The sequence below is a fragment of the Hylobates moloch genome, unplaced genomic scaffold (genome assembly GCF_009828535.3).
Source record: "Hylobates moloch isolate HMO894 unplaced genomic scaffold, HMol_V3 SCAFFOLD_6, whole genome shotgun sequence".
NCBI classification, from domain to species: Eukaryota; Metazoa; Chordata; class Mammalia; order Primates; family Hylobatidae; genus Hylobates; species Hylobates moloch.
The window spans coordinates 134,771,425-134,795,368 of NW_026652281.1; the positions used below are offsets into that span (position 1 = coordinate 134,771,425).

At 44.0% G+C, this 23,944-nt stretch overlaps 1 protein-coding gene across 2 annotated transcripts in view; it reads left to right on the forward strand.

The window, feature by feature from the left end:
- The first annotated feature begins 880 nt into the window (after window positions 1-880).
- The window catches only part of LSM11 (LSM11, U7 small nuclear RNA associated), a 66,582-nt gene continuing 43,518 nt past the window's right edge, over window positions 881-23,944 (forward strand). The window contains exons 1-4 of one of the 2 annotated variants that reach the window (XM_032158505.2): window positions 881-1,367; window positions 8,544-8,683; window positions 11,147-11,230; window positions 11,986-17,863. In XM_032158505.2, the coding sequence (XP_032014396.1) occupies window positions 920-1,367; window positions 8,544-8,683; window positions 11,147-11,230; window positions 11,986-12,396 (1,083 nt within the window). In that variant the 5' untranslated portion in view covers window positions 881-919 and the 3' untranslated portion in view covers window positions 12,397-17,863. Of the gene's footprint in view, window positions 1,368-8,543; window positions 8,684-11,146; window positions 11,231-11,985; window positions 17,864-23,944 lie in introns of those variants that run through there. The other variant, XM_032158506.2, reaches the window with a different exon arrangement.

The following is a 23,944-nucleotide window of genomic DNA, read 5'->3' on the forward strand; positions in this document are numbered from 1 at the left end:
GTACACAAAGCAACTAGTACAGAGAATACTAGTTGATGGCAGTTTGAGAATGTGGTGACGGGCAAGTGATGTGTGGCCTGTAGGTGAGTGGAAACATTTGGCTCTGCTGGATGAGAGGGTTATATCTGGGCCTTCCGTGAAGAGTAGACTGTCATTTTAAAATCAACCAAAAAATATTTTGCCGAACTGAGACTATAAAGTAGCAAGTGGTATGATCAGGTCTTGGGAATTTTCCATAGTTTCCTCCAAGAGCTGGATCCTCGTTTCTTCCAATTGGTTAGCAATGCTTAGAAAGACAATGATATAATGAATTTTCTTTGATATTAAGCACAAATTTGTTTATGCACAGGGTATAGGAAATGGAGGACAGACACCCAGTATTGGCTGACATGCATCTATTATGAGCTCTGTAGGCAGTATCTCTCCATCCTGAGGTCAGTTCTATAACGTAGGTGCGATTATATATCATATTTCAGACGAGAAAGACGCTAAATACTTTGAGCCCAGGTAGGCTATTCTTCCCACCCTATCAGTAGTACTCAGCATGGAAACAGACATTCATTGCCTTCCTCCAGATGTTTCCTGCCAGCTCAAGCTAGGATGCGATCCCGAGCTCATTCCCAGGGAACCCGGAGTATTAACACCCTAAGTGATAATGATATAGACGGGGAAACTGCATTGGAGCAGGTCAAGCAGCAGTCGACCGCGTTAACCTGTCAGCTATGGGCGGAGGCGGTGCGAGGCGCGGGGCTGGTAGGAGCCGCGTACCACGCCCCCCGGCCTGGGTGGAACGAGGACAGGTGCTGCCCTCCGGCGGTCGCGTCGGCGCAGTGCAACCCCGCGCCGCGGCTGCGCAGTGCCGCCCTCTGGCGGCTCCGTTCCTTCTTCCCATCGGCCTCGGCTTGCGGGCCTTTCAAACATGGAGGAGCGGGAGCGGGGGGCGAGGTCGGCTGGCGCCGGGAGCCCCGCGCGCCCGCCCAGCCCGCGGCTGGATGTCAGCTCTGACAGCTTCGACCCGCTGCTGGCCCTGTACGCGCCCCGCCTGCCTCCCATCCCCTACCCCAATGCCCCCTGCTTCAACAACGTGGCGGAGTACGAGAGCTTCCTCAGGACCGGGGTCCGGGGTGGCGGGCGCGGGCGCGGGCGGGCTCGGGGCGCGGCAGCGGGCTCGGGGGTTCCCGCCGCGCCCGGGCCCTCGGGCAGGACTCGCCGTCGCCCGGACGCGCCCGCCCCGGACCCCGAGCGCATCCAGCGCCTCCGCCGTCTCATGGTGGCTAAAGAGGAAGGGGACGGGGCCGCAGGAGCGGGCCGGAGGGGTCCGGGTCGGAGCAGGAAGGCGCCACGCAACGTGCTCACGCGAATGCCCTGTGAGTCCGCGGGCCGGGCGGGAAGCGGGGCAGCCGCCGTCCGGAAGCTGGCGGCCGAGGGGTCGTCTGCGGGGCGGCGGTGGCCGGGCGCGGGTCTGCACGTATTGTGGGAGCGCCTTGGTGAAGATTTGCGGGGATCATCACTGACTATGGGGTGGATCTGCTTAAGTAATGTGGGTAATGAGGGCGTGGGGAGGGTCACCCTGAGTAAGGAAGGGGGCTGTAGGAGCAACAGAGGGAGAGTGGTAAGGCTGTAGTGGTGATAAGAAGCCGTGGGAAAGGTCTTCAGAGGTAATCAGGGCCCATGGATGGGTCACAGAGGTGAAGAGCCTGCCGAGAGGGTCTACAGGATTGATGGAGGACCTGGAGAGGTGGCGGGGGCTACAGAGTTTGGGGGACATCATAGGGACGTCTACAGAGGTGATGAGAGGTCTTAGAGACCACAGTGAGAGGTAAGATGGGGTGGAAAACGGGAGACGTGGGGGAGAGCACAGCCAATATTAGGGGAAGGAGAGTATTTGGTCAGTGAGATTTGAGGATGATCGGATGGAGTGTGGGGAGATCTGTTCAGATAGCACAGGCGCATAATCCCATAACCCCTGTACATTGACAGCTCCTTCTCGAGTGCGATAAGCAGAAGGGCTGCAGGGTCTCGAAACACATATGTTCACATTACTAAGTCACAAGTGCTGAAATGCAGCAGGCACAGAATGCCACTAAAACACAGACGCTGTTTTACAGCCACTCCGCCTGGCTGGGTGCAGGACTGTGTCTGTCAGGCTCATATTACCATATGTGCAGGTTATTTTAAGTTCTAAAGGTGTAAATGGCACAAGGGAATTTCTTGGAGCCTCCTAATAGATCCTTAGATTAAAGCTGTAAACAGCAGAGGCTCTAATGTATGAGTTAGGTCTTGTATAAATGGAATAAAAACAGCCTAGGGTTATCTCTTTTGTCATCTGGCAAGCAGTTCTGACATCTGCCCTGTGAACACAATGACCTACTTAGCCATTCAAAGCATCTGTATCCTGATAATTAAATTGTTACCTTATTAAGTCACTGTCTTTTGGATGGAGAGGTGTGCCAAGCAAGGGACTGTTTTGCTTCATTCCTAGAAATTTGTTTATTAAGAGAGAAACATCCTGAAACGCTGTGTGCTGTTCCGTGTGCCTTTGTTGGATGTCTTACCATGCCACAGCATCCCTGCCCAAGCTAGGATTTACCCCGGCCTGCTTGCCCGGCTGTAACACAAAGACAGTATGCGTGTTCGCAAAATGAGAGCAGTTTGGGGGACCTTAATTTGCCTATGCAATTTGCCACCATTAGGTAGTTGAAATGCACTCCGAGTCTCATTGCAACATTTATTTCTATTTTACCAGTTATTGCTTTGCTACCAAGATTGTCAAGGGAAAGGAATATTCCTGTGTATTGCTATGTGGTGGGTGGTTTTAGCTTTCCCTATAGAGCACTTCACTGTAATGGTATGACAGTGTGTGAAGACCAGCTTTGTCAACTTCTTATGATTAAGTATACCCCTGGAATCAAGATCTCAGAAAATGTGCCCTACATACTGAACATTTTCACCATGGCACTGCAGACAGTTGGGTGTACATGAGAGAAAGGCGTTGACGTCACACAGAGTTGATGACCTTCAGAAAGCAAGAAAACAACAGAAACATGGGTGAGGATTGGATTTATTCAAGAAAGAGTTCCTACTTGAGGGTGAAGGGTGGAGGAGGGTGAGAATCACAAAACTACCTATCAAGTACTATGGTCACTACCTGGGTGACAAAATAATTTGTGCTCCAAACCCCAGTGACACACGATTTACACATGCAACAAACCTTTCGTGTACCTCCTGATTCAAAAACAAAAGTTGGAAGGGGAAAAAAAAAAGAACTAGGTATGCTTTATATGTATGCCACAGTTTTAATTTAAAAAAATATATGCCTACTCTAAACTCTGATTGGATACAGTTGCTCAGGAAAATCAAAATATAGATACCAGTAAGATAATACTATTTGTGGACATATACAAATGCTTTCTGGAAAATGCCTATGCATTTGAGAATGCATAATCCTTTGCAAAATATTTACATAAAATGTAAGTTCCATCAGGCTGTAACAGCAAACAGAAGCTTTGTTAGGTCATATCATCAGTGAAACATAATGAAGAATACATGAGGAGCTACATTTTGTTGCTGATTTTAAAATGATGTATTTCATCAATTCAGATCCAAGTTACCCATCCAAGTTCACAGACAGGACAGTGTGGAATGTTTATGAAAAAACGAGTGCAAAATTAAGTATAATGGTGTTTTAACTGTAAAATATTTCACTTTGTATCTCTCTCATAGAATCCCTTTGAATTCCCTTGTGGAGCAGTCTTATTCTTTTCCTTGCAGTAATAAAATTTTAAAAGTAGCCAGGCACAGTGGCTCACACCTGTAATCCCAGCATTTTGGGAGGCCGAGGTGGGCAGATCACTTGAGGCCAGGAGTTCAAGACCAGCCTGGCCAACATGGTGAAACTCTGTCTCTACTAAAAATACAAAAATTAGTGGGGCATGGCAGCATCTGCCTCTAGTTCCAGCTGTTCAGGAGGATGAGGCACGAGAATCGCTTGAACCCTGGAGGTGGAAGCTGCAGTGAGCCGAGATCATAGGGACATCATAGGGACGTCTACAGAGGTGATAAGAGGTCTGAAAAAAAAGTAATAATGAAAGTATAGGAGGCTGTTGCAATACTGGGAATACTAAAGAAAAAAAAAGCATAGGAGGAAAGGTTTTTTGTAATCATTAAGCCTAAGCCATCACTGATATCACAAAGAACTCACACACAAGCTCTACTTGCAAGTGGAATGTAATTGCTTTTCCTCCTTTTTAATATTGACATGCCTATAGAGACGGTAAGACAAAAGAGCATTATCCTCTTTTCCACATAATTCCAGTGTCTATATTTCTCCTTAGTATCGCAGCACCATACCTAGCCCACAGTGGTTCTGGTTTATAATTATGCTTCAGACAAGCTTTTTCTAGGTATATCTGTCACTGTGAAATGAACTGGTGTGTTCAAGCTCACGTCTTGACATTATAAAGCTATAAGAAAAAGTGTTATCATTACTTTGTTTTAGCTACAGGTGTGTTGGTGTGCAGCCTGTGCCAGTGTGAACAAGTGTATGTGGTCAATCCAAAATGCATGTGACATGCAGGGTTTGGCTCCTAGACACATTGTCTAGGTGAATGGCTTGTCTCCAGTTCCAAATTCGGTTCTCCTGCAGGGAGCCTACACAGTCCTTTTACTCGCACACATCCTGCTGAGAAGGATTTCAAAACAAACCTGATTTATTGGACCTCTGACATGATACCATGATTGAAAATTTGTTCGAGTCCTGTTGTTGTAGTTTACTTTGGTTGCTGAAATAATTTCCCACAATATGGTGTCTTGAGGTTTTCATTTTAATCAAGTGATATTCTTTGGATAACTTTGACTTCACTACCTGCAAATAAAGAGCAAGAAAATAGGCAAAATCAAGAACATCTGAGCCCTGCATACAGCAGTAAAATGAACTCTCCAATTTGAACAGCATCTCTGTTACACAGAGGTTGCCAAAAGGGCATGAGTATGACTTACATAAAACCGAGAACAGCTGCACTTAGGCTTCAGAAAAGGCCAAGCTTAAAATTCAGCCTTGTCACTTTTCTCACCTCATTGCAGCTGTTTCCAGTCAGCTGTCTCCAGTGCAACTAAGGAATAGTCTCAGATGAGTTCTGCACCACACTGCTGTGTGTGTGTGTGTGTGTGTGTGTGTGTGTGTGTGTGTCTGTGTGTGTTTAGGCCAGTTTGACATAGCATCACAATAGGGAAGACATTGGTATGCCTTTGCCAGGTCACTGATTCAAACACTGTACTTTAAATCTGTCATGGCACCCTTCTATAGAATGGCAACTAAAACTATTTTCAGAGAAAAGAAAAAATATTTTTCCATTGCAGACTCATAAGGTGACTGTTAACGGTTTGTGGTTTCATTTCTCTGGGCCCTTAATAGGTTATGGAATCTGGGGAGCTGCCTATGCCCTAATGAGCTAATAACTTTGTATATTTGGAGATATATATGTAGATACAGTTTTGTCCTTAAATCTTCTTTGAATAGGTGGTTGTGGAGGCTGAAACAACTCCATCTTGAATGCCAATCCACCATGTTGACTTCTGATTTAACCCAGTTCTGGGAAGGCCTCTAAGATTTCCAATTTATCTGTTGTTTCTTGTGTAAGAGCATGTACTTACTGTAACTCCTGTCCTTACATGAGAACAACCTCGACATTATCTTACTTCAATTGTCCTACATATCCCTTCTGAATCACCCTTTCCCTGTAGCGTATAAGCCCTGCATCTGGGGGTCATGGCACGGGGATCCACCATCTTGCTTTGCCACCACCTGAGACGCAGACATGGCTTCTGTTCCTACATTCCTATTAAATATTTCTTTCTAAGGAAAACAAGAGTTCCTGTAAGAGGTAAATTTTAGGTCTTTAAAGAAGGGCATGATTGAGAACAGTTATTTTAAAATCAGGCTATGATGGTATAATTTACATGTAGCAGGAGAAGGAAGAGTGGAGCTGAAAATGACCTGGATCTGGAAGGGTGTGGCAGTAGAGAAGGGGATTGAAAGAGTAACTTTCTCCAAAGATAAGGCATATGCTTTTTGTCATATTTTGTCATAGAAACCTAACTCATATCCATTTGGATCTTGCCACAGAGACGGCTGGAAAGAGAATGTGCACTCTGATTCAGAACGGGGAGCTCATTTTTGCCTTGGCGGTTTGCCCTGATAGGTGGTGCTAGTGTTGTACTTTTGATCACACAAAGATACAAGGAGAGCAATGCTTCCTGGAATTACACCTTATTAAATCTTTGGAAGAAAAAAAAGGTACACATTTGAGAAAGACCAATTGAAAGACCTGAATTTGCCATCTATTTAATTAGAATAAGAGATTGTTGCTAAGATACCTGCTTGCCCTTTCTCTCTGTTTTGGAGGTGTGGGAAAGAAGTAATGTCCCTGTTTTTTCCCAAGTTAGAAAAAAATAGTCTTCCCACTCTTTGTGTAAACATACATCTGTAGGGCAGGGGGCAGTATATATGTATGTGTAGGAAAGGAAATAATGCAGGCATGTGATCAGTTTCTAAGAAATTGAGTTATTGGGACTTAGTCCTGAAATAAATCTACAAGTTAACTATCCTAACCTCATTTTATGAGTGAAGAAATTTGGAATTTAAAGAAAAAGTTATTCATCAGGTTCACACAACTAGTTATAATGACCTGAAAGTTGTTTACAATGCTTGATTTAATATGGCCTATAACACATATGCGCGCGCGCGCGCACACACACACACACACACACACACACACACACACCCTTAGCTAGCAAATGTACAAAGGACTTTAAAACACTGCTAGAAGAGAGGTAAATGATGATGGTCAGACCAGAATTCTCATGGTCTTTTCCAAAGTCACTGCTTCATGTCGCTTCTAACTCCGACTTATTCCCACACCGTTAAGCTGACATAAACTTCTCCTGCTAGTCTGCTAAGTCATTTTCTTCTAAGAATCTTTTATTAATCTATCACAGCCATCGTTTATAAGCCAATCCATGACAGAGGGATAAGGTGGCTTCAGGAGGAACCAATTTAGTTATCCAAACTGAAGTGCAGGACTGTTGTTCTCCTTTATGTCACTAGAAACAAAGCAGGAGAGATTTTTCATTTGTTTACTGTCAACGCCAAATACTCTATATATCCAGACTTCTAAGACCTGACCAAAAACAAATTTTCTACAGAATTTTGCGTTGCAAACTTGGGAAAGAGTGAGACTGTGTACGCACGAGAAAGAGAGACTGGGGGCGCATAGTGGGTGCCTGTAGTCCCAGCTACTCAGTAGGCTGAGCTAGGGGAATCGCTTGAGCCGGGGAGGTCAAGGCTGCAGTGAGCTGTGATTGTGCCACTGCACTCCAGCCTGGGTGACAGTGAGACCCTGTCTCAGGAAAAAAAGAAGAATGTGTATGGTTTTCTTTCTTTTACCATAGCCAGCATATTGTGAGAGCTAACATGAAATAATAAAAATAAAGTTCATCTTTCCTCCCACGCTCTGAGAAGAGAATCCTTCATAATAAAAGCTGAAATTTATAGTCTCTATATTCTTCCCATGAGTCATTATCCTGGTCTTTTCACATGATGCTTAGTAGTAGTGTCATAGGAGCCAGATACTCAGCAGATGCCTTTTACACCGTCAGGGCTTGTGCCAGAACCAGTGCTTTTCCTCCCAGAAACACTAGTGACTCCAGAGAGCTTGTGCATGGAGTAGCTTTGGTGGGGTCAAAGGCGTTTCTTTCTGACAGGATTGCAAATGTTTAAGGGCAGAGTGCAGTTTGTTTCCTTTGAACATGTAAACAAGGTTTTTTTTTTTTTTTTTGTAAGACTCAAAACTGGATATGCGATTCATGAATTGTCTTAAGGCACAGAATTGAGAAGGATCTTGCTGTTAATATATACATTTAATGTTTGCACACGCGTGTGTGTGTGTGTTTCTCAAGACGGAGTCTTGCTGTGTCGCCCAGGCTGGAGTGCAATGATGCGATCTCGGCTCACTGCAACTTCCACTTCCTGGGTTCAAGCCATTCTCCTGCCTCAGCCTCCTGAGTAGCTGGGATTACAGGCATGGGCCACCATGCCTGGCTAATTTTTGTATTTTTAGTGGAGATGGGGTTTCACCATGTTGGCCAGGCTGATCTCGAACTCCTGACCTCAGGTGATCCACCCACCTCAGCGTCCCAAAGTGCTGGGATTACAGGCGTGAGCCACCGCACCCGGCCAACCCAAAAAGTTAAGTGATAGTGCATCTTAGAATCAGTGACATAATGGAATAAGAGATATACCGGTAGTGAAACATTTGGCTGATATCCGTACATATGGATGATCCACATTCTGTTCGAATCCAGTCTCGTGTCAGTGTGTGTTGGCCGTATGAGCCATGTTGCCCATTGGACTTCCCTGTTCCAATAGTGAGATTGTCACTCTACCATGGGCCTCATGTTGCTGGCCGAAGTTGGGTGGTCGTGGCTCAATTCTGGGAATGAGGGCAGATGTTAAAACTGTCCTGACTGTTCTTCTCTTGTTTCAGTGCACGAAGGCAGCCCTCTGGGTGAACTCCATCGCTGTATCCGTGAGGGGGTGAAGGTGAATGTTCACATCCGCACTTTCAAGGGACTTCGGGGCGTTTGTACAGGCTTCCTTGTTGCATTTGACAAGTTCTGGAATATGGTAATTAAGCCTTTCTCAAGGGGCTGGAGAACCTCCTACAGATTACATCTTCTATATATTTAAAGGACCTGAGTAACTGCATTAAGTAAAACCCAAAAAATAACTTCTCAGAAGAACTAGAATTTTTGCATACTTTTGGGCAACAACAAAAAAAGGTCTTTTTATTGCTTCCTTCTCCTTAATTAAGGCAGTGGCTCTTAACCAAGGTGATTTTGTTCTTTCTTCACTCCCAGGAACATTTGTCAACATCTGGGGACATTTTATTGTCACCACTGTAGGAGGGGTTACTACTGGCATCTAATAGGTAGAGGCTAGGGTTGCTGCTAAACATTCTACAACACACAAGATAGTCCCTCAACAACAAAGAATTATCCAATCTGAAAAGTCATTAGGACTTTAGGACCAATTATTTTATCGGTTTAGTAATTTTTAGTTGATTTTCTACCAACCATTCTTTCATTAATTAAGAAAACATTTATTGACTTCCCACTTTGGCTGAACCCCATGCTAGGTGCAAAAGTTTCAGAAAGGAACTTGCACTCTGCAGTACATGGGAAGGTAAATAAGGATAGAGGTGAAGCAGACATCAGTAAACAAAGCATTTTGCATGATGTCTTTTTTTTTTTTTTTTTTTTTTGAGACAGTGTTTTGCTCTTGTCGCCCCGGCTGGAGTGCAGTGGCACAATCTCAGCTCACTGCAACCTCCGCCTCCTGAGTATCTGGGATTACAGGCGCCTGCCACCATGCCCAGCTGATTTTTGTATTTTTAGTAGAGACGGGGTTTCACCATGTTGGCCAGGTTGGTCTTGAACTCCAGACCTCAGGTAATCCGCCTGCCTCAGCCTCCCGAAGTGCTGGGATTACAGGCATGAGCCACCGTGCCCGGCCACATGGTGGTTTTATAATGAGGGAATGTGCCACACTTCCTAGCCTTCTAGAGGCTTACTGTCTTTTTTCTAGACATTTGTAGGAGAGAAGGGATATGTAATAGCACAACTATAATTTGAGGTAAAGAACCACTAGGCCGCACGCGGTGGTTCACGCCTGTAATCCCAGCACTTTGGAAGGCCAAGGCAGGCAGATCACCTGAGGCCAGGAGTTCGAGAACAGCCTGGCCAACATAGGGAAACCCCATCTCTACTAAAAATACAAAATTAGCCAGGCATGGTGGCACATGCTTGTAATCCCAGCTACTCAGGAGGCTGAGGCAGGAGAATCGCTTTAAGCCAGGAGGCAGAGGTTGTAGTGAGCCGAGATCACGCCACTGCACTCCAGCCTGGGTGGCAGAGCAAGACTGTCAAAAAAAAAAAAAAAAAGAAAAAAGAAACACCAGAGCTTTCTGGTGTTTCTTTTCCATATGGTATTCTGTCGCCAACTTTCCTTTTCCCTGTGCTTTATCCCCATCCACGCATCCTCCTGGATAAGAACAATAGCTGCTAACATATACTGAGTACCTGCTATGTGTCAAATACTATACTGAGGGCTTCATATATTCTCTCAATGAATGAGTTGTGGGTACTACTACTGTTCCATTTCACAAATGAAGAAATTGATTCTAGAGAGATTGGAATATTGGTTGCAGATCACACTGTTAGTAAGTGGAAGTGCCAAACTTTTTCCTCAGCCTAACTCCTGAAACTATGTTTTTAACCATTATGGAATTTGAATCCTAGAGTCATCACTTGATAACTGTGTGACTGTAAGCAAGATAATTTCCCTGAGCCTCAGTTTTCTCATTTCCAAAATGCAGGGAAAAATGTTTTATTGTGATAATTTTACCTTTGAAGGAAAGAATTGAAGAGAATGTATTAGATGGTAGTGGTGATTATAACAGTACTGTCAGCTTCTATTTGTAGGGTGATATACACTTTTCAAAGGAATTTGTCTTGTACTTCTCATTTGGTCCTAACAGCTGTCCTGTCGAGGTTGCTCTCAGTGATGAGAACTCACCAGCAATTCTGTGTGTAACCCTGGTTAATCTCTGTTAATTGCTTTCATAAGGCGTAGAAACTGAAGCTGGTAAAGAAGCAGTAATGTTCCTCAAAGTGGGATCTAAAGCCATCCTGCATCAGAATCACCTGGGGCTTCTGGTTGAAACAAAAGGTTCCTGGGCTTCATCCCAGACCTACCAAAACAGAACCTCCAGCAGAATAGCTTTGGGTTCTTATTTTAATAAACCTCCTAGATATTCCTGCACACTGCAATTTAAGACCTTCTACCATGCAGTCATAAAGGCCCTTACAATCCATAGGTGAAACCCATCTTATATGGTGATAGCAGCTTAAAAATATTATACAGAAGGTACCAAGTGTCACCATCTTCTTCTGCCTAGGAGCTGAGTCACCTGTTAAGTGTAGTTCTGCTCTGAATAGATGTTACTCTGCCTTTTTTTTCCCTGAAAAAGCTATACAAATAATATTTTTAATTCTGTCTAATGTTTTTCCTTTTGGGCTGTTCCTCTAGGCACTTACTGATGTGGATGAGACCTACCGAAAACCTGTCCTAGGCAAAGCATATGAACGGGATTCTTCACTGACTCTCACTAGGGTAGGCAGTTTCCCCCTGACCTCCTGAGTAGCCATCATGCTTTCCAGCTTAGAAATTAAGATCCCTGAGCCCAGTGACTACGATTTCCTAGAGGGAAATCTCTGTTGCTATAAACCAGCTGTGCCTGTACCAAGGTCTTCCTTAGTTTCTCTTTTCATGTTTCCAGTGAATCTCAAGTGAGTCTCTGCTTGTAACCTGCATATTATTTGAGGAGCAAGTTGTCTCTTACAACACTTGAAAGTCTTTCAGCTTTATACCACAGAAATAAGCCTTTTCTCTTGACATATGTATTATCTGCATTATAGTTAGAAATAGGAAATTTATGGCCAGGCGTGGTGGCTCATGCCTGTAATCCCAGCATTTTGGGAGGCCAAGGCAGGTGAATCATGAGGTCAGGAGATCGAGACCATCCTGGCTAACACGGTGAAACCCCGTCTCTACTAAAAATACAAAAATTAGTTGGGCAGGGTGGCAGGCGCCTGTAGTCCTAGCTACTTGGGAGGCTGAGGCAGAAGAATTGCGTGAACCTGGGAGGCGGAGGTTGCAGTGAGCCGAGATCGTGCCCCTGCACTCCAGCCTGGGTGACAGAGTGAGACTCTGTCTCAAAAAAAAGGAGATTTATTACTAACTTTTAAAAAATTGCAAAGCAAGGAGTCCACAGAACATAATTAAAGAATTTGGTCTTTTTCTGTATGTTGAAACAGGGTGATGAAGGCTAAAGAGAAGGCTAATATTTATCATTGTTTCCTTTATAGCTATTTGATCGGCTGAAACTTCAAGATTCCTCCAAGAAGGAAGCAGATTCTAAGTCTGCAGTTGAAGACTCCACTCTGTCTAGATACTCACAGACATCCACTTGGAAGTTGGCTTCAGTGTGGGGAAGAGGAGACACTGACCGGGGCTCACACAAGCGTTCCCGCTCTGTCCCTTCTTCCCTGCAGGCCTCTGCGAGGGAGGAGTCCAGGTCAGAGCTGTCAGGGAGGACTACACGGACAGAAGGCTCCAGTGTGGGAGGTACCTTTTCCAGGGCTACCACCCTTTCCAGAGGCCAGTCCCGTAAGAAAAAGCGAAAGCCCAAAGTGGATTACCAGCAGGTATTCACTCGACACATAAATCAGATTTTCATTCGAGGCGAGAATGTCCTGCTGGTTCATCTTGCACAGTGACCAGCTCAGCCTGAGCTTTGGTTTTTAGAAATAAAGTGCATGAATTGCTGCTATGCTGTATCCTAGTATCCCAGTGAAACTCTGAGTTGGAATGATTCCCTCTGGTCCTGCATATGCAGAGGACAGAGCAGGCTCAGCCCCCTGGAAGATGAGCTCAAGGGGAGGACAGGCCTTTGGAGAGTGGGCATTTGCATTAATATCAAGGCAAAAAGCATACATAGATACATGCATCTGATTTGGTATCGTGATTTACTTCAGACCCTGAAACCAAATATCTGATCTTCCATTAGACTTAGGGGTCACAATATGAGTGGAATTTACTTTTTAGATACTATAGGGGAAAGAAAAGTGTCAAAAAGAAGTATTGCATGTTTAAAAGCTAGTGCCCTGAGTACTCATGAATTCGATTCTAAGAGTAGCGGTGTAAATCGCCTTGGAGCCCTGCATCCACATCTTGTCACTAACTTTTGAATTTTGCCCGACATGATTCTCTCTTGATGAAGAAATGCGATGTATTATCTTTGAATATCTACAAGGAAAGTTACCAACTTACGTAGGGGTGAAATTTGGGTAGGTGGTATGCTCAAAGCAGCCAGCAATGAGTGCTCTGTTTTGATCCTTCTTCTTTTATGGAAAGGAGTACAGGACCTCTTCAGTCTTCCCCTTACCTGAGGTAGCTTCTGCAAATGGCATACCAGATGGGACTCTAAGATGCTTGTGTGGTGGCTTCTTGTCCTTCTCTTTGACTTCTGTGGCATGGTGCTAGCGCATGTACCCTGTGGTATTGCCCCTCTGTCCATAGTGTGAACTGTCCTGTGAGCTTTGTGTCAGGAGACTGTGACTTTCATGTCCAGCTTCAAAGAGTTGTGCATGAACTCGGTAATACACATCACACGGCTGAGAGTCCCCTTTCCAGGCAGGGCCAGCATGTGTAGAATATCTTTCAGAATATGGTTTCACCATGAAACGGGTGGTAGATTTATTCCCTTGTGTCAGGCCAAAGAAGTTCTTACAAAGTACAGTGAGTAGTGTCTTAAAGGGACACTTTACTCACTGCCTGGCTTGAGTAACAGGAACACCATAGCACCCACAAATACTTCTACTTGAATCATATTCTGTGCTTTTTCAATCACTAGTGCAGAATAGGCTGCATCTTGACACAGACTGTTAGGCAATATTGATTTTTTTGTTTTGTTTTTATTTGGTTTTATCTGAGATAACTTATGTTCAAGGTGAGAATAAGAAATAGCCAACTAGTTAAAATGTATGAAAAGAAAACTTTTCCCTGCTGTATTTGTTGTGTAACATAAATAAGCCTTCTGAGAAGCAGGGTGAATAAAGTTTAGGGAGCTGGGACACCTGGTCCTTCTGCTAGCTGGACCACTGGCTCATCATGCAATGAAAGGTGAGCAGACTTAACCCCTCCGTGCCTCAGCTTTTTCCCCACAGACACCTACCTCACAGGGGCATTGAGAAAAAAAAATAAAGGAAGGCATTTTACAGTCTCTAAACATGTTTAAGTGCCATGAGTAATTTTTCCTGACTCTGTTTCATAGCTTTGTAAGAATTCTGTGTCTTTATAAGACACAGAAGCAAGGCAGGTGCTACATAAAAAAGTAATCTTAGCCAGGCGCGGTGGCTCACGCCTGTAATCCCAGCACTTTGGGAGGCTGAGGCGGGTGGATCACAAGGTCAGGAGATCGAGACCATCCTGGCTAACACGGTGAAACCCCGTCTCTACTAAAAATACAAAAATTAGCCGGGCGTGGTGGCGGGCGCCTGTAGTCCCAGCTACTCGGGAGGCTGAGGCAGGAGAATGGCGTGAACCCAGGAGGCGGAGCTTGCAGTGAGCCGAGATCATGCCACTGCACTCCAGCCTGGGCGACAGAGCAAGACTCTGTCTCAAAAAAAGGGGGAAAAAAAAAAGTAATCTTAGGGGTCATAGTTATGATCCTGTTGTAACTATCTTCAGAAGGCAGTGACATCTTCTGGAACTGTTCCATATTCCATTCCTTCCTCCTAAGGGACAATGGAAGTTCTCAGAAGAGTATCTTCAGTAAGAGGAGAGTAACTTTTTTTTTTTTTTTTGCTGCTCCCGCTGTATCCCAGGCCTCACCGTTTTCTGATCATTATCAGAAAGAATCCCCTGAACTTTTCAAGGGGTTTATATGGTAGCACCAAATGCAGAATGAGCATCTAAAAATGACACATCCCGAAAGGGCAATCTGTGGAAGTTTGTTGTTTGTTTGTTTTTATTTTTAAATGCATTGTAAAGTATACTCTAGAGCCAGATCAGATGCACTAAAGTTTATAGAGGTTCCAGGTTACAAACTCAAGTGAACAGTAATCTTTGGAAGCTGCCAGTCTAAATTCTAAATAGTGTATCTGAAATCTCAGTTCCCAAAATAGTTGTCATGTTTAATCATCAGGCAACACTGCGTATACCTGTGTGGTTATCCTCATCGGCCTGCCCTCTCATCCCTCAGCTAGAATGATGTACTCTACTTTCCCAATAAGGTAGAAATTTGGAATCCAAAGGAATATAATCAGTTTTCATTCATTCCAGTGCCTAGTTAAATCTAACCTGACTTAAACATATGCCTGTTTTTATGTTTACATATAATTTTCATATAGCCATATAAGGATTGATTTACCATTTTTTGCCCAACATGACAATTCTGGCTATGAAAATTATGTTTAAACTGTGTATGATCTATTTTATGTGCTCTATGTTCCCATTTGTTTGTTTGGTCTGGACAGTGGTTCTGGAATGAATTCTATCTAGTAAATTAGTAAATGTGCTATTTTGTATAAAGCATGATAATTACTTTTTAACAGAAGTTCATTTTTAAAGATTACTCCCTTTTCTTTCTTTGTTTCTTTCTTTTTTTTTTTTTGAGACAGAGTTTCGCTCTTGTTGCCCAGGCTGGAGTGCAGTGGTGCAATCTCAGCTCACTGCAACCTCTGCCTCCCAGGTTCAAGCGATTCTCCTGCCTCAGCCTCCTGAGTAGCTGGGTCAGCCACCATGGCTGACTCATTTTTTGTATTTTTAGTAGAGAAGGGGTTTTACCATGTTAGCCAGGCTGGTCTTGAACTCCTGACTTCAGGTGATCCACCTGCCTTGGCCTCCCAAAGTGCTGGGATTACAGGCGTGAGCTATCCCGCCGGGCCCCCTTTTCTTTATTATTGAAGATATTGTTTAAAAGAAAGAAAAAATAGGTCCCAATAATATATGTGCTACTCAAAAAATGTGATCATTTAGGACATTATTGCAAGTTGCTATGGAAATAACTGAAGGCTTTTTCAGGAGAAGGAAAGAAAATGAGGAATGTAATGGTGGAGTGTGGGAACTCGCACTAGCTCACCTGATGGGGGCTCGATGCAGCTGAAATACTGAATACTGAAATACTAGAAACTAACAAAACTGGTTTCTAGTATTCTCCAGGGATTTGGGCTTGGGAAACTTGGTAAGAATAGTTTTTATTTTTGAACATTCAACTTTGGTTATTCAAAGTAATTTTTAAACATGGGAATATGTTTTCAAGACAATTTACAGGACATACTTATGTGGTTGGTGAGGTCTTCTCAAAAGTATCTACTTTTGTTAGATAATAACAAGTGATTAAGAAAGGGGAGATATGGTTTTATACTCATAACAATTTCCTGTGCCATTCTTTATACACAGAGGTGATTCTTTTACTCTCCCATTAGTAGAACTTGCACTTTGGGCTGTCTGTTCTAGTATTTGGGAAGTGTTTATGCTTCCTTCCAGGGACCATCTTATGATCAGAGGCAGGATGTCTGTGAGATGGTTAGCCAGAGTTAGCAGTGTCCGGGGACAGTGGCTTTAGACCAGTCAGTACCTTGCTCTTTGTGCGTGGTGCATATCAAGTCAGGAAGCCAAGAAACCGTTGGCATTAAAATCTAGATGCGTAGAGATCCTTGCTATGAGTTGTGGATAGGAGTGGCTCCATCCATCCTTGTAGTAAAAGAGTCCAGGAGCTCCTCTAGAGATTGTCAAGTCCTGAGCGATGAGCTGCCCTTAATCCTCAGAAGCCTTACAAAAATTGAGATGTACCATTTCTACCCTTTGAGAAAAAAGAAACTTACTTGATGCAGAATGGATATTTATATTTCTGCTCGCACCATTTCCATAGCAGCTGACAAAGGCAAAATCATGAAATAGAATCATTTCTATAAATTGCTTCATTAAGTTTTCTCTAAATTTTGCCTCTAGGAAAAAATTAAAACTATTAAATGACAGCTAGCTGTCACTGGTGCTACCCCAAAGCTTTCCGATCTTTTATGTATTTTTTATGAATGAAACTGTTGCTGTAGGAAAGTCAAGGTTCATGTAAGAGTATCGTGGTGTAAATATAATGGTTTCACAGCTGTTTGAGTTTTTCTTTTCCTGTGCCGGATATAGAATGCAGTCAACCCTTTTTCAGTAACTTATGTTCACCAGTCTGTGCTTTTCTTCTCCCAGAAGGCTTTTCTTAGTGGCTGTAAATGTAAGAATCCGGGCCCTGTGTTGCAAAGGTGGGTGGTCTGTCAGCACTTTCTGGCAAATTGAGTTGATGGATTTAAGATAAGCCTTTGGGGTTCCTGTCAGTTTTCTGGGCTCTGAGGAAGGGTTGGGACTCCTTTACTCTCAGTATTTTGAGTATTTTTCAAATGTTTGTACGTTATCTTGCACTGCTCTAATACAAATGAAAGCTCTCTGTCAAGAAATAGTTTTGGATGGTTTGAAGAGCTGGGGGAAAAAATAAGTACACCTGAGACCTTCAGTTAGTCTTTTATTTATTTAGAATAAAAAATAGTTTCATAACCTACCAGAGTTAGTGCTTCTTTAAAAACACTCCTTGGAAAGATGGGGACTTGTCCCTTAGGAAAGCCATAAAAGTGATTCCCAATACTTTGCAATTGCTTTTGATTTTTAGTCCTTTGGAACAAATGTGTGATGTTATGTCTGATGTTGTGTTTTTAGAGCTGTGAAAAGTCTGAAAAATTTCAAGGGGTATTATTTAAATGATGATTATCTGGCTGAATTATGTGTGAGCTAGAATCTAGGGTAGCTGTCCACTTCTTTTTCTGTTGTCCTGACAGTAAAGCAAATAGTAAGCCATGTCTTGAAAGTGATTTGCTTGTTTCATACTGACATCTAAAGACATCAGCCTTCTCTTTGGCAACCCTGGGGGTACTCCTCTGCACCATAACTTATTAATGTTTTTTTTAGACAAGGCTAAACCTGAATGACTCTACGTATCTATAGTTTCACTGCTCATATACCAGCTGCTACAAGAAAAACCATGACTTGTAAGTTTGTCTTTACTCCTAATTGCTAAATTAACTGAAACCCTTCCTGTCTAGGGAGAATTGCTGCTAGTAACGTCAGTTTGCAATGTTCAGCTTTAGATATGTGTCGTATGGGAGTCTGAAAACTGTAATAAACTGTATTCATATCCTGGCTGCTTTGTCTCTGTTGATGTAGTGGGGGTGGCAGAGAGGAGGCAGGGGAGTCTGTTACCAAGTGAAGACACCTGTCTAGAAAGTTAGAACATCTCAAGCCTTCTGCATTTGCATTATTGTAACCTTGTACCTTTTCTTTACCAAAGCCCACATATCTAAATCACCACTCTTGCCGGGCGCGGTGGATCACGCCTATAATCCCAGCACTTTGGGAGTCCGAGGCGGGTGGATCACCTGAGATTGGGAGTTCGAGAACAGCCTGGCCAACATGGTGAAACCCTGTCTCTACTAAAAATACAAAAATTAGCTAGGTGTGGTGGCGGGCACCTGTAATCGCAGCTGCTCGGGAGGCCGAGGCAGGAGAATCACCTGAATCCAGGAGGCAGAGGCCGCAGTGAGCTAAGGTCACGCCGCTGCACCCCCGGTTGGGCCACAGAGCAACACCCAGTCTAAAAAAAAAGAAACAAAAATAGCTGGGCATGGTGGCAGGCACCTGTAGTCCCAGCTACTCGGGAGGCTGAGGCAGGAGAATCACTTGAACCCAGGAGGCGAAGGTTGCAGTGAGCTGAGATCGCACCACAGCACTCCAGCCTGGGCGATAAAGCAAGGCTCCATCTCAAAAAATAAAAATAAGTAAAATAAAAATAAATCACCACTCTTGAGGTGGCTTTTTTCTTCCAAGTTTACTTGAAGTTCATGCTTAGGAAAGGAACTTGGCCCACATTCTGAATTATCTCTTCTAAGCTGCAAGCAGTGGTAATTGCCCTGTGAATTTATTCTACCTAATAGCTCACTGGCACTAGTCCATTCTGTTCATGATCTGCTGAAATCACCATTCATTCTGCTCCCCTCTGAGTGTTTTACCACATTTGGCAAATCAATCTTCACATTCTTCCAAAAATATTTAAATTTGCCACCAGCTTTCCACTGTGCGTGCACAGGAAGCTTAGCTGCCCCAGATTTGCCACGTTGATTACTTGATCTCTTCTGTGTGCTTCCAGAACTGAATCACCTGGTAAGGTAGACAAGAAAAGTCACATTTATTCTTAGAGGGGGAAACCTCAAGTTAACTGTCAAGACCCAGTTTCTTACTTTAAAGGATCCATTAACTTGAGCCCAGCTGACACACAGGAATTTTCTAACTGCTGCAGTGGAAAGGGAGGCAAGACCTGTGTGCTCTATGTCTGGTCCTTGCCTGTTTGTTTTGAATCTCAGATACTTCTGATTAAATGAGAATGTCCTCATTAATCAAAATAATGGCAAAAGAGTCAGCTAGCTTGACACTGTAAATGTACAGCGACAGTTAAATGTTGGCAGGGAGTGGAGGCCAGTGGAAAGAGACACATCGATCACTCTCCCTATGCTTCCAAGATAGGAGTGGCAAGCAGAAAAAAATGCCAACCGTTCTCTCCTTGGTTATAGATGAAGAGCTTTTCAGTCTGCTCATTTACCACTAGGTGGCAGTGGGTTAAAGAAAACTGCTTACCTAGAGGTCCCAGAAGGACCCGAGTCTCTAGGTCTCCAGTCACTGCTACAATTTATCGTTAAATGCTCACCAGTCAGGACTGAGTTAATTAAGGAAAAACAAGCTATAATCAACCCAAGTGGCAATATAAACGTTTCTTTTCAATATTGAATTTACCTAATTCGAAGCTCCAGAAGCCTGACGGCGTTCAGGTAGTGAATGTGCTTGGGGAAGAGTGGCAAAGCGGCATTTCTCAGTGTCTGCTGTTTAAGGGGTCTCTCGCTACTCTTCCATCCTGAGCCTCTATCTCAGAAACTGTCACCTCCATCCAGCCTCTTCCCACCTGCTGGTAAGGGATTGCCCTGGGAACCCTCTCTTAAAGCCCTTGTTTCTTAGCAACTGTCTCACTTTGAAACAATTCAGTTCTACCCAATGTTGCCTGAAAGCCCATTTGTGAGAAAGGCTGCAGCTCTCTTATGATTCTATGGCCAGAATTGAACCTCCACTCCAAGATCGTGAGCAAATGTGCTCTTGAGCCAGAGGGAACTTTCTAATAAACAGAGGAAAACCTGTTTTAGGTCGAGATACTGGGGGGCAGAAGTGGGGGGTGGGCAGTGCTAGTCAGGCTCCTGGCACATCATGCCAAGACCTTCAAAAAGCCTTTCTCTCCCTACCTCAAGCATAATTTTTCAGCAGCCTATTCCTGTGGTGTAGAGGAATACAGTATGTGAGATAATAGATACTGGTCTTCAAATGTTTAGCTAAAAATAAGGTTATAATAAAGAGCCATTTTGATCCTTGGCAACTTGCACCACATTTCACTTAGTCACGCTGTGTGAAGAGCAGAAAACAGATCATGCAATAAGAGACACGGTCCGTTTATAACATTTCATCCCTGCATTAAGCATATTACATGTATTACCTTGTTCAGATACCACCAATGAGAGGAAGACTCTATCCCCTTGATATATGTGAGGAAACTAAAGCTCAGAGAGGTTATGTAACTTGCTAAAATCTCTCTACTAATAAATAGTGAATTGAGGGGCCTATCTAGGTCTCACTGACTCTTAAGTTTATTGCCAGCCAAATTGCATCTTTTTTTTTTTTTGAGACGGAGTCTCGCTCTTTCACCCAGGCTGGAGTGCAGTGGCGCGATCTCGGCTCACTGCAGGCTCCGCCCCCCGGGGTTCACGCCATTCTCCTGCCTCGGCCTCCCGCGTAGCTGGGACTACAGGCGCCTGCCACCTCGCCCGGCTAATTTTTTGTATTTTTAGTAGAGACGGGGTTTCACCGTGTTAGCCAGGATGGTCTCGATCTCCTGACCTCGTGATCCGCCCGCCTCGGCCTCCCAAAGTGCTGGGATTACAGGCGTGAGCCACCGCGTCCGGCCCAAATTGCATCTTTAAAATGTTAAGTTTCTCAGACATTAACCAGAAAAATTTGAGAGTAAGCCGAGCCATCTCCCTAAACTAATCAGAAATCAGGAAGCTGAATTAAAATGCAGCATGGCTGGGCGCAGTGGCTCACACCTATAATCCCAGCACTTTGAGAGGCCAAGGCGGGCAGATGACAAAGTTAGGAGTTCAAGACCAGCCTGGCCAACATGGTGAAACCCCGTCTCTACTAAAACAAACAAACAAACAAAAAATAGCCAGGTGTGGTGGTGCATGCCTGTAATCCCAGCTACTCGAGAGGCTGAGGCAGGAGAATTGCTTGAACCTGGGAGGCAGAGGTTGCAGTGAGCCGAGATCATCCCACTGCACTCCAGCCTGGGTGACAGAGCAAGACTCCGTCTTGGAAAGTAAAATAAAATGCAGTGTGGTGGTTTACTACAAGGGTCTAGTCCCTTCTAATTCACGCTGCTTTTTGGCTGGGAGTGGGCACATGCACCCGGGGCTTCCTGGCTTCTAGAGAGAACCAGGGAGGGGGGCACCCCCAGGGCCAGCAGGCCAGCTGTGGCTCTAGGAAGAGTGGCTGCCAAGTGAGTGCTAGGAGGCCTTTGCCCACTAGTTAGTTTGGTCCTGGAAGGGGTATTGATCCCATAGTCTTGTTGAAAAGAAGATGGAGTGACTGGTGGTCTCCCCAGCTCTTCAGTATGCATTGAGAAAGTTCACTGTCCCTTTCCAATCTTCCCCAACACTTGGGAAGGTTGCTTTGTCCCAGCCTTGACTACAAAATCGTCTAATTAAAGAAACTCTTCTCACAGCTAAACTATGGAAGTGCCTAAAGCTAGAGAAAAAAAAATTATTACTTGAAGGACTGTATCTTTCTCCTTAGAGCTAAAGGAGGCATTTGGCAAGCTGTCTGTCCAGCTTGTAAAATTGCCCTTCAACTTGTATTAATTTCCATAGGATGGCAATCCTGGGAGGATCCCCAGCTCCTTCTCTTATTACCTCAGGAAACTCCTGATCCCTAATATACGGATAATACCACCTGCTTCATAGATTTGCTGGTGTAAAGTGCTTAGGCCATACAGCAATCCCCTAATATCATTTATGCTTGATGAACATGCTGTGCCATGCTCAACGGCTTTCTTAACTTCCCTGTGCTTCCATTCTATGTCCTGAGACCAGACCCGGCAAACAGATGGACAGAGTTGGATGTTTTCCTCCTTTTTTCCCAGCACGCAGGTGTTCGAAAGATTGCTTCTAGGCTTCCTGAGTTCTCCATGCTTCCTCAATTGGCTTTCCCCGGGTTAAAACTTCAGAATGTTATCAGCTTCTCCACTGCTGGGAGAGCTTTGTGTTCCCCCAGGAACGACATTAGGCTCCACGGGACATTCATTAGTTGGGGTTACGAGGGGGCCACAGGGCACTGGAATGGTAATTTCCTACATGGGACCCCAGTGACCCAGAGTGAGCTAGCTCAGCTGGTCTGAGCATGTGGCTAATGAGGACAAGGTCATGGTTTCTCTCCTGTGTGGGCCAATTAGTGTCACGTGGAAGGCACGCTCCTGGGGCATCAGGCAGCGGCAGCCTTACACATGTGGCACTGGTCACTAGAATGGCTCAGTGTAGCTATCATCACTATCACAAACCCAACACAAAGCCTCCATCTTCTTATTACATAGCCCATTGTTTCCAAAACTTGGTCATTGACAGAGCACCTTCGTGATTTTTGTCTTATCCTAAGCAGACCAGTACCTTTTTATTTATTCAAGATTGTTCAATAAATTCTATAAATTGGCTCACTTTAAAAAGTTACCAATTTTAAAAGTGACTCACTTTTCAGAGTAACCAGTGCCACACGTGTAAGGCTGCTGCCTCACTTACAAGGAAGCTGTATATCACTACCACCAATGGAAAATTGGGAAACTTGCCCTACGTGAAAGTCCACGTTAAAATAAATATATAACTATTGACATTAAAATGTCTTTGTGCCATCTGCAAACAGTTTCTGGGCCACAGTGATCAATGCACTGCATGTTAATAAATGTTGCAGTTTGCATATGTTACATAATATTCACGCTGGCAATAAAATGGTACCATCCATAAAAACAATATATAAAACACCTGCTTTAGCGGGAAGAGCTAGGATCAGTGAACTGGGGAGTTTCACACTTGAAGCGATGAAATTATTATTCTTAAAGCAATTTCAATACCAAGAACCTTTCTACTAGCCATAAATGTGTACCTATAAAAACTAAACTCTGAACAAATCCAGGGTTTAATTTACCTCTAGCTTTTGCTCAACAGTCATGGTTTTTGTTCACACCCTCCACTGGCACTATCGTTAACACGGTGATTCTTACACTTCCTATCATTATCACCTGTTTTATGATAAACAAAGCACAAACATGCAAAGCAGATGTTGACTGCACAACATCTCTGTTCTCCTGCAGTCATAAGCCAGTTCACGCTCATCTGCCCTGGTCGGCCAGTTCCTTATGGATATCAAGATATAACCAAGAGTGGTGTTGGTAATAAAAATGTATTCCCTAATTAACTGGGCATGTTACATCCAATCCCGTTATGAAAATGTGCCCTGGAAGATGAATAAACATGAAAACACAGACACGAGGTTGAGAGACAGCCTAGCCACTTCCATTATTTCAGATTTCCAATACATTAAAAAATGAAGACGTGTCAGAGCAGAGTTGTAAAAGTTCTGGTATATTTTTAAAATCCAACTGGGACAATGGACAGCGTTCAGTTCTCTCTGCGTATCTGCGTATCTGTGACTGGTGTGCAGCCTCATTTGGAGCTGAGCCACAGTCTGCATGTGAGGTCGCGGTGAATGTGAGGTCCCAAGGGTCCTCCCCTCCCCACCCCAGGCCCAGAGATGAACCCTGACAGGAGCTTTGCCTCCTATACAGATCTGTGCTCTAATATTCCATAAGACAGAACATTTGGCAAGAAACAAAGTGGTCTGGGGAGTAGAAAGGCCAGAAGGTGAATCGCTCCACTTTCCTTCTTGCGTCTCCCCTATCTTGTGATTCCCACCGCAGCCACTCCTGTTATTATCCCACTTTTATAGCTTTCTCATCATCCTTGAAAAGCCACTAATTGGTAGCAAGAGGGCCAGGCTATTTTATAAGTGCCAGAAGGACTTACGTAGACTAGAAAATCAGAATGTTAAGAAGTGGGAAAGTGGTCAGCTTTTCTTCCTTTACTC